This window comes from Galleria mellonella, unplaced genomic scaffold (genome assembly GCF_026898425.1).
Source record: "Galleria mellonella isolate WM207_F2 unplaced genomic scaffold, CSIRO_AGI_GalMel_v1 utg352, whole genome shotgun sequence".
Lineage (NCBI taxonomy): Eukaryota > Metazoa > Arthropoda > Insecta > Lepidoptera > Pyralidae > Galleria > Galleria mellonella.
Window position 1 is genome coordinate 3,150,486 of NW_026442084.1, and position 17,187 is coordinate 3,167,672.

Sequence of the window (17,187 nt, forward strand, 5' to 3'; positions counted from 1 at the left end):
TTATTTTGTTAATCATTAAATTGCACTAGAATTAAATGATAGAAATGATGGAAAATATTTTTTTTTACTATACAGGTGAACTCATTGTAGAAACAAAGTAGTCTACAAATAGTTGCCTAATTTGTTTTTGTTTTTTTTTATACAACTTAGATTGGCAAACAAGCTGACGGTCCACCTGATGGAAAATGGTAACCGTCGCCTATAGATATGAGCAGTACCATGGACATAACAGAGTATACTGTTTCGCCCATGCGTTGCCATTCCTGAGGACTCAGGTATTATTCATCTGTGCCCAGTAAGTTCACGCCACATCCTACCCTTCAAACCGAAACACAGCCATGCAAACACAACTGCTTCACGGTTGAAACACGAATGGGACAGAGATACCCAAGCAATCGACTTTTGTACAAAGTCTCCCTCTAGTAAATATTTATATTCATAACTTCCCTCTAGTAAATCATTATATTATATTTATCGTTATGATATTTATAATTAACGAAATTCAGTTTAAAAATATAAATTTAAATAAGTATTAAGTTGAAAACCCAATACTCATAGATATTAAAACAGCTCTTATTTTCTTGGTAATTGTCTATTAAAATTTCACTAAACTCTAATTTAACTGCCACTGATTTACCAACTAAAGGGCAATTAAAAGGTGGCGAATCAAAGCAATTATCCTTCAAAACCAACGATATAAACAAGCGAGACGTGCAATCAAGCCGATTAGTACGTACGTAACTTCTGAACCGGTCTCGTCGAGCTTTGTTACTAAGCGGTTTTTAGGACCTGCGAGTGTGACTGTATGGGCTGTATCGAACCACTTACGACGAGTTTTATTTGCATATTATAATAGATAGGTAGTTGACGCGTCGTGGTTTGTTTCGCTTTTAAATGTTTTTATCCCCTAATTTTATAACGAATTTAGTCGTATAAATTTTAAAAGCCATATTGTGAATTATTGCTAAAAATAGATGACTAAATACTTTTTAATCTTACTCGTATTATACACTTATTTTTGCTCTTATGGAATAACTTTTTTGTCGGGGGTTATTTAAATAACATTACCAATACTTATGTAACCATTAGATTAAAACAAAAGATCCATCGTTTCCATTGATACTATTATTAGAAATTGATTTTCATATTGACAATCCAAAAATTGAATATTTTTTATGTATTTTATATTCTGTACAGAAATTATGATATCAGTTGTATATCCAGAATACATGATAATGATGAAAATAAATAAATATTTAAATAGAACAAACACCAAGACAGCGTATTAGCAACATACGTACTGTATATCAGAAGCAAAATGTACGCGTATAAAGCTGCAAAATCTAAAACAGATAATCGTACATTGGGGATAAAGACAAGACGATGAGACCAAAAGGATGAGAATATCACTTTGAACTACTACATCATGACATTGTTTAGTTTCATCTGATTACGTAATATAATGTCTTCGGCATCGTCCTCATCTTCACGCTCTAGAACCATATCTGTTGGGGTCAGCATACAAAATTGTTCTCTTCCATATATCTATATTTGCAATCGTCTCAGTATTCATATGCTTTTTGGTTGAATTTACTTTAGAATATTAATAAAATTCAGAATAAAAAACAATATTTATAAACAAAATTACTAAAATATGTAATTTTAGTATGTATGTATATCAATAATTACTAGTACCGCATTCGAGTATTCTGACACTTCCTTATGGATGACTGGGAGTGAATGCTTTTAGCATAAAGTCCGCCATGTACACATATTTGTACTAATGAATAAATAAATAAAACAGAAAAGACCAAAATATAAAATTATAAAAGCTGCCAGTACTTTAGCAAGATTGAATAGGTCACCTTTCCTACAATCCAACCATATCTTTTTAGCTCTACTTTTACGACCATCCATAAATAAAAAGTCTTAGACATTAGAAATTTTTCTTTACGAAGTGTGAATCTTCACTTGATGAATAAATTGAGCAGTGATTTATAACGATGATCGTGGAATTGATTGAACCTACTATTAATAACTCATTTATCGATGATGAATCGCAGGAAGTTATTAATCCTCTTAATATGATGCATATAAATGAAAAATGGTGCAATTTAACTGCCATGCCAAGTCATCTTGAATTAATAAACGTAATTACATCCCTGTATAATATCAGCTTACATAATACTTGTTTCGCATTCCTTTTTTTTTATTTCATGTTAATCATTGTATCATTTAATAACCCGCTAGTTTTATTGCCATATCCTGGAGACAGGTACTCATTTAGACTCTGATTATTAATTTAGTTTGACATCGTTTTTCTTTTATAAAACCCTGTTGGTTTTCTTTGTGTGTTTTTTACTTATTACTTGTAGATATCTAAAACGTATTTAGATCCATCATCTAGATAGTTACTTTTGAATATTTTGGTCAATACTCAGTAGGTCTCTTGCCTTTATCTGTTTGCATTTTGGCAAGGTTATTTGCCATTTCTTGATAGTGGATTTCAATTCTAATTTTATGATTTAATAGCAGGTTAAGCAATGATGACAGTCCCAACGTTATTCAGAAGTAAACTTGTTCATTTCGTGACTACAATATTTTTATTATCATCGACACCTCTAACGATAAACAAATGCAAAGTATCAGCTATCATGCGATAGATTTGCTTTGATTAAATTATTCTATTAATATTCTAACCGGTTATTACTCGTGTTAATCTAGATATATGTAGATAAATTATATTGAAACATAATCTAAATTCAATAATGTACGTTACAACTAAGATCTATCTTTTGTGTCATAATCTTACTTCTATTCATTCGAGGTAAGTTGGATATAACAAAATGTCTATTTAGGTTTATTTCTTTCGTTACTACGATGTTTCCTTTGTTGTTTCTTTAATTCGATTTCTCTTCAGAACACTAATAGTTAGCTGATTTTATCAAAGTAATCTTATCTAAAACATCTCTATCAATTATCTTACATAATTTCTCAATGTCTTTAAGTTTGTTAAGATGAAGTATTTCAGTTTTTACAGAATCATAAAATAGTCCAAATTTCTGAAAACCAAAGTTATATACTTATTATTTTTAGAGATCGCACATTTTTAGAGTTTGATCTTTAGTTTTAGATTTTGTTCTTCACAGTCTACATTTGGTTGCTTTATAATCGGAAAAACTAAGAAATGGGATATCTAATCGAGTCCAAATTCTCACCAGTAAAATATAAGAGGTAAAAAAACGTTGTGGCTAATGGGGTGTAACGGCTTCATTGTCAGCAACATACTCTACCAGGTTGACCTCCACGTAGTCCTCACTAGAAACTGTCGTGTTTAATTCCAGTAGAATTTGTCACGATGGGCAAACTAACCTGACTTTATCTTTATCTATCATCTTCATCCGTCATGAGTACCTCGCTTGCGTGTTTCGTTAGCGTATGCGGAGTTACTAATCCATTTTCATTAAATAAAAAAAAAAAAAAAACTAAAATATAAGTTTCCAAATCAACTTGAACAAATTACCGTTTCGCGTTAAGTTTAGAGAACAAGTGGAACAAACAGCAGTTAGTCAATAGCTGTAGCGAACGATAATTTAGTCATTGTCAAGGTCTGTGTCATATCTGTGCTGTAAGTAAACAATCATTAACCTTGATTTTGTTATGTAAGAGTGAGCTGTTTGTTTTTGTTTCTTCGATAACGGTGATATTATAATGATTATTATGGTGCCCTTTACATTTTCCCTAATTTAGAAAATGATTAATTAGAGGCTAATGTGAGAGTCTGCTTCTTATGCAAAATATCAAATTCTTACACGCACCAAACGATGAAATGCAGTAATGAGGTACATGTATGCTTATGCGTTATGCGGTCTGATTAAAATACTTTCATATCTCTCATAGATATGAAATAAATGCTGAATAAAGTAGTATAGATAGTACTATAAAAAGTTGTTTAATCATCGTTTCCTAAATGTCTTTTATACCAAACGGATGAGAAGTATACGACTGAATTGATGAGAAAATATGACCGTATCATATGCGACAGTGATTAGCCAGTGAGGGAAATCTTGGTCACCTGGCGCGCAGACCGTAACTCCATTAGTTTATAAATACGTAATTTACGTTACTTATTATTGAATCTTATGTCGTAATCTTGTTCTGTTAATCGAAATTCAAAATACTTGAACCTCTAATAGTCTCATTTCGGTTGTAATTTGTATCATAATATTTTTATGTATATTAACCGCGTGGGTTGATAGGACTTTTCAAGTGTTGTGTCTATTTTCGTTGAAGAGATGTTTATAAACAGTCTTAATTGTTGCTTTAGTTAATACCGTACACGTGCGGGTTATGATGTGGTAGTGAACTTATGGATTTAGATCTTAAGCCGATAATAGATTATATATAGGTATATCCGATCTTGTTTACAAAATCAAATCTTCCCTTTCAGCGTTGGTACTCGTATTAAAGCTACTGTAGTCAGTTTTGTCTTGGGTTTACTTCTGTAAATATAAAAATGGATTATCTGTATGATAGATGTGTTACGTAGTCACTCAATAGTAAGATCCAACGAAGTGAATAGCATTTATAAAAACTTCATAAAAATACACAGGGTAGCTTTTAAAGTCTTTTAATCTTGCATATACAAATATCCGTGTATAGTTCTAGGTTTTACCTACGATTTTGTCCGCGTGACCGAGACATGTTTATTGACCGAAATAAAAAGTACTCTATGTCCTTCTCATTCTGTATAGTAATGTACCAAATATATATCTTATACCAAAATAAGTAATGATTGTTTTTTTAATGGATGACAATAGAATGATAACCCCGCCTGAGCATCATCCTCACCTATCATCTTTCACTGGTGCCCCGCCGGTGTATGCCAATAGCGCGGGTAGGGTTACCATTCCATTATCACACATAAAAAAAACCCGCCTGAGCTAACAGTATACACTGGCGTCACATCGTGGTGAATACACCTGAAATTCAGCATGATGGTTTCCACGTGGAGGTCGAAAAGACAGGGTGTATTGCTAGCAATGTGACTGGTAGTTTACATTACTAATAATCCCTTCCTTCTTTAATGTTTGGTTATGCCATTAAGGCGCCAAGAGGTAACAGCCAAACTCACTTTTACATTTATACTATTAACAATCATAGGAATAATATAAATAGCAATATGGAAGAAAGAACATATCTCGAACTCCTCAATAAGCAATTAATCTGATCAGCTCTACTTATTATCAAATACATCGTTAAGTAAATATGTATATACCTACTACTTACCTATTTCATTCATTATATAATACACCATATTCATTCTATAATAAGATACTTATTACATTGTATATTCATACGCATTACACCAAATAATCTCCAATCTAAGCTTAGTACAAACCTGGTTTGTAGCTTTGATTACTTCGCTACATGACTTACCCTCTACTTTATCTTCGATCTAGCCGTAAATTGTAAATGAAAGTCGACGACCGAGTGAGTTCACTAGCAATAAATCCCCTGACTCTGGCTGCATGACCTGACCCAATTATATTGCTTTCCTCTATCGTAGAGTGCATTACACACTTTGATTAGAGAAGATTGTAAGTATTTTACTAGCTTTTCTCGTTATTTTTTGAGACAAAGTAACGAATTTTGACTAAGTGAAATGTTTTTTTATGACTTTTAAAATAGCAAACAAGCTGATGCCCCACCTGATGGAAAGTGGTAGCCGTCGCCTATAGACATGAACAGTACCATGGACATACACTATTATGCCAATGGCATCGCTCATGCGTTGCCATTCCTAACTCCTAAGATGTTATGTCTCCGTACCCTGTAATTTACAATTAATTGTCACAAATTGTTTTTTTTTTTTTTGTACAATGCTATATTTCAGTACAAGTTTCAATCTCGATAATTTTTTTTTATACTACTAATATTATAGAAATAAAACTGAGCTTATAATGGCTGATCACTATGAGTTTCTCGACTGATTTAAAAAATTATTTTGTCTACAGAAAATTGCGGTATAATTAATAACTGGGGCTCTATATTGTTAAAAAAAAAATATGCAGAGCTGACGTGTGTCGCTAGTCCTAAAACCGACTAATAGCCGACTTTGAATTGAGTGTTTTATTTATTTGTAATAAATAAAACACTCAATTGAATTGAGCGTTTTGGGTTATGTAACTAAATGTTTATTTATTTATTTACATTTTATTGCACCGTTTAAAAAAATAATAAATACAGTTAATATTAATGTGAAGTGATACAAAAGGCGACCTTATTACTTAGCGATCCCTTCCAGACAACCTGTGGGTAGACTACATTGAAAACAAGACAAAGGTTAGATGTTATTTCTAGCTTATCCATTTAGTCTTATACGTTTATTAAGTCCGAAATCAGTTATTTGTTGTAAAATCCAAAAGCTCAAAAAAGCTTCATGATAATTTTTTAAAATACTTCTGAAGTATTTTGATTGTTCTGAAACCACATTTTAATGGATCGTCGCATAAAACTACTATTTGTAACTATTTACAAGTTATTAACACATTTATGATAGCAAAATAAAATAAACGCCTGTTAAAATGTATAAAGCAAATGGTCTAGTCTGTAAATTAAATGTTACGCTTTGGTTTTATCGTAGGTAGGTACTATTGTCAATCTATGATTTTAATATATTCAATTCAATTGATGTTGATTTATTATAATATTCAAACGACTTTAAAAGAAAGGAATTTCTGAAATTAATTCTATTTTATTTGTGGGTATATTGTACAGTATCTTCACCAATTCAGAACGGATTGCAATAATCTTTTATAATCGTTAGTATTTACTTCCATCTTGGGTCCATATTAAATCTGTCACGATTGAATCGGTCGCCCACTTGTTCTATTCGAGTAATTGGGGGATCAGTGTCTTAGTTTATTTATTTATTCTTTATTATCCACTTTACAAAAAAAGGGTTTGATACTAAAGGCGAACTTATTACTCAAGTAATATAAGCATTCTCTCCCAGTCAAGCTTTGGCAAAATAGACATGTAATTATGTGGTAAAAAAAATAAAATTGTTATAGATACATGTAAATTGTTGGTCGTCACATTTATTGTTATTCCTTGATATTGTAGACAATACCTGCCTACTTGTACTGCGTAATAAACTCTTCAAGTTACCGGATATGTGCAGGTTACAATCGATACTCATGGGATGTAATATAACGCCGTCCAACCAAGGCTAGCCCGCCTAGCGGTCCGTATCTCGGGAAAACACCTAGGACTCTACTCCACAGTCAATATTGTCACTTAATCATTTCACATAGAGCTGAATGTGGATTGACAGGTACAAAAAGGTCGAGTTACATTGGATAGTTGTAACAAATGTTTATGTGATCGTTACAGGTTGATGTGTTTGAATTTCCTTTTTCGGGAATTGGAACGGTATACGGTAAATTTATCATTTTTTGGATATAGCATAAGAGCCTAATTTTAATAAAAGTAACGCCAATATAAAGTTGTAAAGTTGACTGTGGGAAAGTTATGGCACAATCAATCACATAAAATATTTTTTCATTATCTTTACTAATAACTCATTTATAAACAGTGAAAGTGGGTTTAAGTTTGATCACTTTTAAATTTGGCATATATACGTACTATAAGCGATGTAGAAGAACCTAGACCTAGAATTTGTCCCCACCTGTCAGTGAACATATTCCAGTCACGAGGATGAAATTGTGGGTAACAGCTAGTCGTATATAAATAACTAGCTTTTACCCGCGACGTACTCCGCGTAAGCAGCATATTTTTACTGATCAGGATAAATAATGATATCCTACTTAATTAAATGAAACCCTACGTACTACGTCTTGCCCTCTTACCTATCCTTACCAATACATTTCCATGACTAAACTGAAGTATTGGAGAAACCTACGCATTGTAATATTATCCGTAAAACAGATATCTAGTTGGATATCCTGTGACGTGACCTATATCCCTGGTCCCCTAGTTATTACAAATTGCACCAGGTATCTTGTAGATTCGTATTCATAGCGTGGGATGAAATTGTTCAATTTGTATTGCGCCTCATATTATCGGTAGGTACTGTACGGTACGTTGAAGTTTTATAAAGGATTAATAAAGCACTTTTTTCAGTTTATATCTGTAAAAAAGAATAATATATCCAAGAAATTAAATATGAAAAAAAAAAGTTTTGGAGCTATCAAACTACACAGTTATGTGATTGTTTTATATGAAATATTCAAGTCGAGTATTATTTTGATATCTGTTCTACTTGTTACCCTGATCGGTCATTCTTTCTATTGAAAGCTATAATTTCAAACTTTCTAAAGTTTAATTTTAGGCACCTCTAAAATGTGAACGATTGGAAAAAGAGTTATTACAATACCGTATTTTTGTTGAACTTTCTTTTCAGGGTCTTTTTAGAATGTAATTATAATATTATTCTTGTTACTTAATTTATGTATTATCTTACTGTATACTATTTGTTCTCTTAGGGTTTCGTAGACTTTTGTTACTATTTCTCCCATACAAGTTTATATTTCAACGATTCGGTATGCCAAAAAATTAAATAATACTTTTTTTTTTAATTTAAGAGGTTCGTCATACGAATCACTCTATAAAATCTTATATATACGAGTAGATATCGAATACAGATAAAGTTATGATGATACATAACCAGGTGCTTGGACGAAGATGATCAGTATAAATTTTACGACAAATCGCGGTCAACTATCTCAGTTTCCTGTTCTATACGTATAGGAAAGATAGAAATCATTGAAATCAAATAAGATGCTACTATTTCATAAATTATACAAATATTTTTAAAGTTAGAGTGGTGAACCTAGCATTAATTCATGTGCAATTAATTGACTGCTTCCTTGAACCCACGAGTCAAGTATTGCCTGAATCAAAACTGGCGTGGGTGCACCATGTTAGGACCTAATTATTTGCACTATGTGTTTAAGGTTAGGTACTTGTATTTAAAGTGAGGTTGCTATTCGCGAATTATAATGTCCTTATAAGAAAATGTTTCTAATAATTTGTGTTCAGGAAAAACTCGTTTCTACAAGGTCATTCTTTAAAGCTACTACGATTTATTAATAATAAAGATAAGATAGATTTCTATATATATTTTAGATTTAGTATATTTTTTATTGTATAAAAATATTACTATGTAGATTACCACATAATATATATCAGCTATCAATTCATATTGATGGACAGATTGGAAAACTTTACGTAAAACAAGTTTGAAAACCAAAAAGTCGTGACCGAAAAACATACTCGTTGATATTGATTGTAATTTCCAACATAGTTAGGTCTAATTGGTAAAACAATGTCACGAATTTGCAAAATTGACAGCGGTTGGGGAAGCCATTGGAAAAGAATATAGCATCTCAGAATCAGTTTTATTATAAGATCTCGAGTTTGATACTCGATCGGACCAATTTAAAAAACGAACATTTCTAAATTGGTGGGTTTAGATGTTCTGGGTTGTATCCCCAAATGTTCATTGGTGTCTCTTAGCACAGCATATTCTAGCTTGAAGAACAAACGGTTGGTGTTTTTTTTTATGCAACTTAAAATGGCAAGCAAGCTGATGGCCCACCTGATCGAAAGTGGTAACCGGCGCCTATAGATATAAGCAGTACCATGGTCATAACAGAATATACTGTTTCGCCCAAGACACCCTCCATGCGTTGCCATTCATGAGGACTAAGGTGTTATTCTTCTGTACCCTGTAAATTCACTGCCATATCCCATCCTTCAAACCGAAACACAGTGCAAACACAATTGCTTCACGATAGAAACACGAATGGGACAGACTTTTGTACAAAGTCTCCCTCTGCTGTGATTACGTGATTGTGTATCTTAAATAAAAATAATATTACGTGCTGTTTATATGATCTAAAATTAATTCCATATTAACGCCGGCTTTGATACATCCAATTCGCTGTATCGAAGCCGGCGTTAAAGAAATTAATTGTGCGTAGGTACCTGTTTTGAGAAATAATTAGTTGTTGCCAGGACCTTTGATTTCTGGCTATTTCTCGAGTTTTCACGTTTTAAACGTGGTAGTTCCAAAGTTATAGATATTGTATTGATTTCCAAGATGTCGTTTTTTGCGTATTCGCAAGGTTTTAGAAATGATATGACAGTATATTCAAATATATAATTACAGACCTGTCTTGTACCGTTTCATTTCCTTCGAATGGTCTTTATAACATATCTATTAATGTACAATATTTTTTAGAATATTTTTTAAATTTTTTCTTATTTTAGTCTACTACTTAATTTTCCACAGTAAATTTTTAATGTTACTTTCATATTTTGTTTACTCTGAAGAAGAAATTGATCTTTAAATTACGCTGTCAGTCATGGTCATCATACATGTTAATGTTATGAAGCACTAATGGAGTGATTCCAAAAGATCACAGCCTAAACCACATAATACCGTTAGCGAAAGCCTAGTACTTAACAAAAGCGCTTCGAAATCACGGTTCACTTTCAAGCGAGCGTCTACTGTAACGAACTATTGGTATCTCATTTCACCGTAATAAGGACGATCTCTTTTCGAAATCGAAATTGTTTCTGCAGCCGCTGCTTGCCGTCGCAGCTTATTTACAACTTGTAGCTTACGATCGCTGAATACACATTGTTCTTTTAAATAGCGAATTCGATCATTTCTATTTCTGATTCGATTTTTTCGAAAGAATTTATAAAACGTACTTTTCTGGATTATATTTTAATGTAATAACTACCGATTGAACTTGCGTGTAATTATTTCGAGAAAGCTCGACTAGTTTCGGAATCAATTCGTGATCCTTATTGATGAGCGGCTGAAACGCGAATACGAGCCTGACTGCGCGCCTCTGCCCGCTGATCGCGAGCTGGATTAGCTCGAATGTTATGCCTTCATGGTTCGAATTCCAAAAACATAAAATTCTGATTTGACGATTAAATAATTCGTTTAATTGATGCTTGTTATTACTCGTGTTTTTTTTTATTGTATATATGTGAGTTCTGTACATTTACGTAATTTCTAAACAATATTGTTAAAAAAAAAAATTGTATATTATTGCAGTCTTATTGCATGATTCATTTTATGATATATAATAATATTAGATTATATTCAGCAGTGAGTAATGACAGGGAATACAGTGAGTGTAGAAAGTATTCGTACACCTAAGGTTGTAATAAAAAAAATACGAATTTGATAGACTTTCTTTTATTTATCTAATTTAAATCAATACTATTAAATATTTTAACATTCCCGCACTTTGTTTATGATAATTTTTGTTTTTTAATAAAAAAAAATTATACAATATAAAAATATTTTTACGTTAACTAAGCAAATAATGACAAACAAAAAGTATTCGTACACTTATAAAATTTGTAAGTAAATGAATATTAAAAAAAAATATTAATACTTTGTTGGACCTCCGTTAGCATTGACGGTATATTCTTGTTTCTTTACTCGAAATTGGTCGATTTCGAATTTTATTATCGAGATAATCCCACACATGCTCTATAATATTAATATATCTCTAGGTATTTTAAAGCGTTAAACAGGATAGCTTTATACTCCATGCTTTATGTTTAGGGTAATATACGCTTTGTGATCCCTAATTCCATCAATAAATGCAAGGCAACCCCATATGACCCACCACCGTGTTTTACCGTTGGACATAAATTTTCTTTCTTATATTCCATAGTTTTCTCCATACCATATGATTATTTGAAAATATTATATTTCGATTCATCTGATAAATAACAGTTTCAAAAATGATTTTTTCATTAATATATGTACAAATATGTACAAATGTTTAAAGTGATAAAGCTGATGAACATCAAATGCATTCCAAAGCATTTGTCTGTACTTATGTCACGTTTGGTACGTGTAATAAAAAATGCACATTTTCAACCATAACAAAAACCGCAGAGCTAATCTTTAAAAAGACCATAGCATGACTAAACGAACATAAAAATATTTTTATGTTGTATAATTTTTTTTTTAAAAACAAAAATTATCATAAACAAAGTCCGGGAATGTTAAACTATTTAACAGTATTGATTTAAATTAAATAAATGCTCCGAATACTTTTTACACTCACTGTTTTTTATTATATACATGGGTCCGCAGGGCTCGGTACTTCGCCTCAATGGGCTGGCCCTAATCACTTTTTAAGACATTCAATTGAATGTTTTTCCCTTTTGGTGTAACGGTTCTAAATGATTGTTAAATTACTATAGTAAAATATTATGTTTTTTAGCCATTGTTCGTTTTATGATGTGCAATGTAACTACATAATTATATTTTCTGTTATTCCTATTTACGGTTGAATGGCAGATAACACCATGTGGTGTGAAATCTATTTTATACGCTGACTAAGTGTATTAAAGTTCAATAAATAAGTAATTAATTAAGCGACTTTCAAATGAAGGAGGCTCTGGATTCGTCTGAATTTTTGTGAGTGTATTGTGTCAGCTCTTAACAATTTTTCACAATTATTTTTGTAATTAATAGGGTTTACTACTGTCGTATTAGTTTTGTAATGATTAAATCTATCGTTTTTCACTTCGGTGTAAAAAACTGTTTGTTGCGATACAAGATTTAATAGTAATCACACGGTTGCGCGTTCTAAAATCAAATATATTCATGTGTACAAAAGATCTGCATTAGTGTATGTATGTTCATGACTAATTTTTTTTTACCGAGCAACATTTGTGTAAATGTTTGCAGTACAGTAATTTGCACATTTGATTTTTAATTTATGCTTAACTACTTGGAGTATAATTTAATACTTATCAAAATTATAATAACTGGTCTTATAGTAAATATTAGGTTTTTTATTGTTTCTTGTTTTATTTTTAATTTCTCTGTTTAATTGGACAATTTTGTATGGATAATATATATATATATATATATATATATATATATATATATATATATATATATATATATATATATATATTTTCATTTTATAAATAATTGATATAAATGAAAATAAAATATAATAATTAGTTTATTATAGTAGGTCGTTATTTTATTCAATTTTAGTTTTCTTTGCTAGGTTTCTGTTGCTTTTTGCGTCGCATCTTCGAACACTATACGATCCAATAATGGGCAGACGTGATCTCTCCCTGGCTTCACCTCGGCACTGTCCATTCAATCTAAGCAAAAAGTCGTCCTCTTCATAGACCCTACTTAATTCTGACCAGACTTAGACCCATAATGTTTCAAGTTACTTTCTAACGGCATTCACTGTTCTCTGGTAATGGTACATGTTTTATCAAATTATATGTCATTCGTGTAGAATAGCTCTATGATTTGTAGACTATAATGAGTATTAAGGTAATTTAAAATCATCAAAAGCTTTATTGAACTACAGATTAGTTTTTGGAGATTTGAATTTATAATACCATTATTATTATAATCGGTATTATAAAGTTTACCAATAAAATGTTTTTTTTACGCTCCTTGAAAATGAGAATTTTGTTTGTGACATATATCTATTCAGTTTTCTCCCCAAGTTCTTCCCAGAACGGATTACTACTGTTCACTCATGTTTTGGTTCCATATTTGATTAAGGTTGAGGTCGCTGTTGTTTGTGAATATATAATATTGAATTGCTTTACAAATGTTCGCTAGATAATGTTGCACGATGTAAATTACTGCAGTAAAGGACATCCGTTGATAAGTATCAGTGTAACGTAATGTAGGACACTCACATGTGTATTGCATTTGTTTTCACCACATTGGATTTTTGTCTGTAACGGGTTGATAGTAAAAGACAAGAATGACATAAGCCTCAAGAATGAGGAACATTCCGTCTTAAATTGGGAACTATTAAGAGTTGTTTTAAGGGACATGAGATTATTGGCTTGAAAATAACATGGCTGTAAATAGTACTTTCAAAATTTTGCTTAAAAAATATGTAGGTATACTTCAATAGTAACAAAATTAGGAACCAGTACGAAATTCCAGTTGATATCTATATTAACTGTCAAAAATAATTTATCAAAATCTTGGATAAATTATTTTTTGATAGTTTTTGAGGACCAAAATATGCGTGTCTAAATGGCACGTATATTTTCGTCCTTTACATTCTATGGTTATTTTGCAATAACTGTCTTCATGTAGTCCTGTATGACAGCAACAGATGTATTAATATCGATATGAGCAGATGTGTGGTCACCAGAATTTAAATGAATTCAGAGATCACCAAGATTGAATGTTGGGATATCCGGTTCTCTGTTTAAATTGTTCTATTTGTTTAAATAAGCTTTCATGACATGTTATGCGCACTAGATTTGCAAACAAAGATTAGATTAGTTGTGCTTCGCATCGCTAACGTGTGACGTGCAATCTATTATTCTATTTTACTTAAAAGGGGTCACAGAACCCTGGTCCATCTCGATCCTAGATCCTAGCCAAGATGACCTTTCACCAAACAACTTTCTGATAGTTCTTGATTGTGATCATGCACGACCAGCAGTTTCATCCTTTCGCTGCAGGTAATCTAGATTTGACTTGTCGACTTGACGGCGACCTCCTTGTCCACCATGCTATCGGTACTGTCGTTGGAGCGTGACGCCTGCGCAGGCGCAGTGCCGCCATGGCGGTTTGGTGCGGCGCGCGCATTCTGCCGCTCGAACGACGGGTCTACTCTATTACCCTAGTGGTGTGTGCATTTGTTTATTTATATATATAATGTGCGTTAATTATATATGGAAATCAGTGCCTAGTGGCTCTATAAAAAATGTTTGAACGTCGATGAAATGCCTTTTGAGTATCGCTGTTTTTGAAATATTTTTTCATAAATTTATTAAACGATAAATGTGCTTATAATACTATCATTATAAGGATATTATGTGTGGTTATGTGGTTGATGATGAAGATTTCAAAATATTTTGAACGTATTGCGAAGCGTACCTCAATTAATTTTAATTATTATTATAATTAACGCAAATAAATAGAGTTGATTTAATTATATTGCATTAAAATTATTATTTTCTTATAATAACAGCATTTTCCAAGTAATAATGATAATGAGGTTGGAATTAGTGTGCTGGTTTTTCTCCTTAGGACACTGAACTCCAGTTTCTGCTGAGAGTTAATTTGCCATATCCCTTAAGATATCAATTTTGGAAATAATAATATCAATAGCATTAAGTCGCTAGCAAATTGTTTCGAAGAAAAGAACAAAATAATATGTTAAGAAGAAAAAAGTGCGTTTAATTCTGTGAAAATTATGCAAATACATAACAAAGAGATAAAATATTTATTATTTAAAAATAACAACATCGTTAGGCATACATGTGTACAAAAATTACATGTGATGGTCATTCCTTCGCATCAAATGTTCCACAATGAAAAACGGAGCAGCTGCCTACTTCAGCCATGACAAAATACCGATGACCGATGAGAAGTTTTTTGCTCCGCAAAAAACGACAATTTAAATCGTCAGAAAAGACAGACGGTGTGAAACATCCGTTTTTGAGGATTTTTTCATCTCTTAAAAATAATACTAATCAAGTGTTCAAAGATAGATCGTGTTCAGCAAACTAAATAGCTATTCAGACAATATTTTACGACTATTCTAGGATTCTAAATTGTTGCTTTTGATGTCGATTTACGATCCGATATTTCATTACAGTCACGAATTGCGTTATCTCAATCGAATCGCTTACGAGCTTACAGAAGCCAACTGTTTATCTGTTATCTCCGATTGTTGGTATCGATGCCTGTGCTCAATTAAAATTTTATCTCGATGGCTCGTGTTGATACTTTCTGAATGATCTCGGTCTTGTTTTTAGTGTTTAGAAAAAAACAAAACTTCTAATTTAATTAGATTGGTGCTTTTGTCTGTTTATTTCTATATATATCTTTCTATGTCTCGGGGATATCATAGTTGAAAATCAAAATTATTTTTAACATAATCTCTTCTTATTTTAAAACAATACTAATAAACGACTTATTGACTAGACGTCAGGCAGGTGGCCGATCGTAAAACTACAAAACCAATCTTTTTGTAATATGGACAAAATCATATTATGCCGACTCCAAATGATAATTGGGAAAGGGGTAGGAAGATGATGAAGATGTTGTATGATGTGTGATAAACGACTACATACATAAATACATTACATTAATAAAACAATTGAACTTAGAACGCAAAACACGTGATAGATATTACAGAAAGTAGATTTTGCTTCGCAAATAAAAACCGCTTTTTTGACACTGACAAAATAAAAATTGCATAAATCCAATTGATTGATAAAGATTTATTTATTACATAACATTTTGTCAAGAGTTCAGAAAATTGTAAAAATCGGTTCAAAATTGGCATAACACACAAAGAATACAAGGCGAATAGATAAACACCTTGTAGAAATAAAAAAAAAAAACAAAACGTGATCTTGAATAAGCTTCTTGTAAAATATCTTGACAATAAATTATTGAAATTGCATAAATTATTATTTTAAATATATTTATTAAGTTACTTTTGTGCTTGCTGTTAAAAGGAATTTAAATATATGATATAGATTCTAGCAGTGAAATTGTAGAGTACGGATACGTAACATCTTACTCCTCAGTAACGGAAGGGTGTTATGTCGGTGGACTTTATAAAATACCCCGCCTTTTTATCGTTCATGGCACTGTACATATCTATAAGCAATAGTGACCATTTTCCATCAAGTGCTCCATCAGCTTGTTTATTATTTTGAATTGCATAAAAAAAATTGTAATACCCAATTACAATTCTCGATTTTTTATAATTCGGCTGCGACTGTCCTTCGTTTAGGTTAGTGATCTCACTGTAAAATCGTGGACCACGATTGTCGTAAAATGTTCTTGAATTTTGTGTGTACTTTTGAAGAGTATAATCTGTTTTTTAATGAACTTCCCAAGTTTAGTTATTCCATAATATTTTTATATATATAATATTTTTATACATTAGAAGAGATTTCTATTAGAGATAAGTTCACCTTTACCCACATTACTTGTAATAATTTGATATTATTACTGTATTTCTGAATGCAATAAAGAAAATTAAACAATATTGTTGGTTGTTTTAATAATATTATTTACATACAACAATATGAAATTAAATGTAACCGGGATGTATTGGTTGGATTGTATAACTTTTAGGATAAAAAGTAATT

The 17,187-nt window shown here is 31.5% G+C and overlaps 1 protein-coding gene across 2 annotated transcripts in view; it reads left to right on the forward strand.

The window, feature by feature from the left end:
• LOC113519395 (ankyrin-3-like) overlaps positions 1–17,187 on the forward strand; it is a 165,648-nt gene that overhangs the window by 57,745 nt on the left and 90,716 nt on the right. Inside the window, exon 1 of one of the 2 annotated variants that reach the window (XM_052897123.1) lies at positions 14,582–14,702. The exons of the other annotated variant lie outside the window; for it this stretch is intronic. Within the exon in view, the coding sequence (XP_052753083.1) occupies positions 14,637–14,702 (66 nt within the window). The 5' untranslated portion in view covers positions 14,582–14,636. Of the gene's footprint in view, positions 1–14,581; positions 14,703–17,187 lie in introns of those variants that run through there. 2 annotated transcript variants of the gene reach the window in all.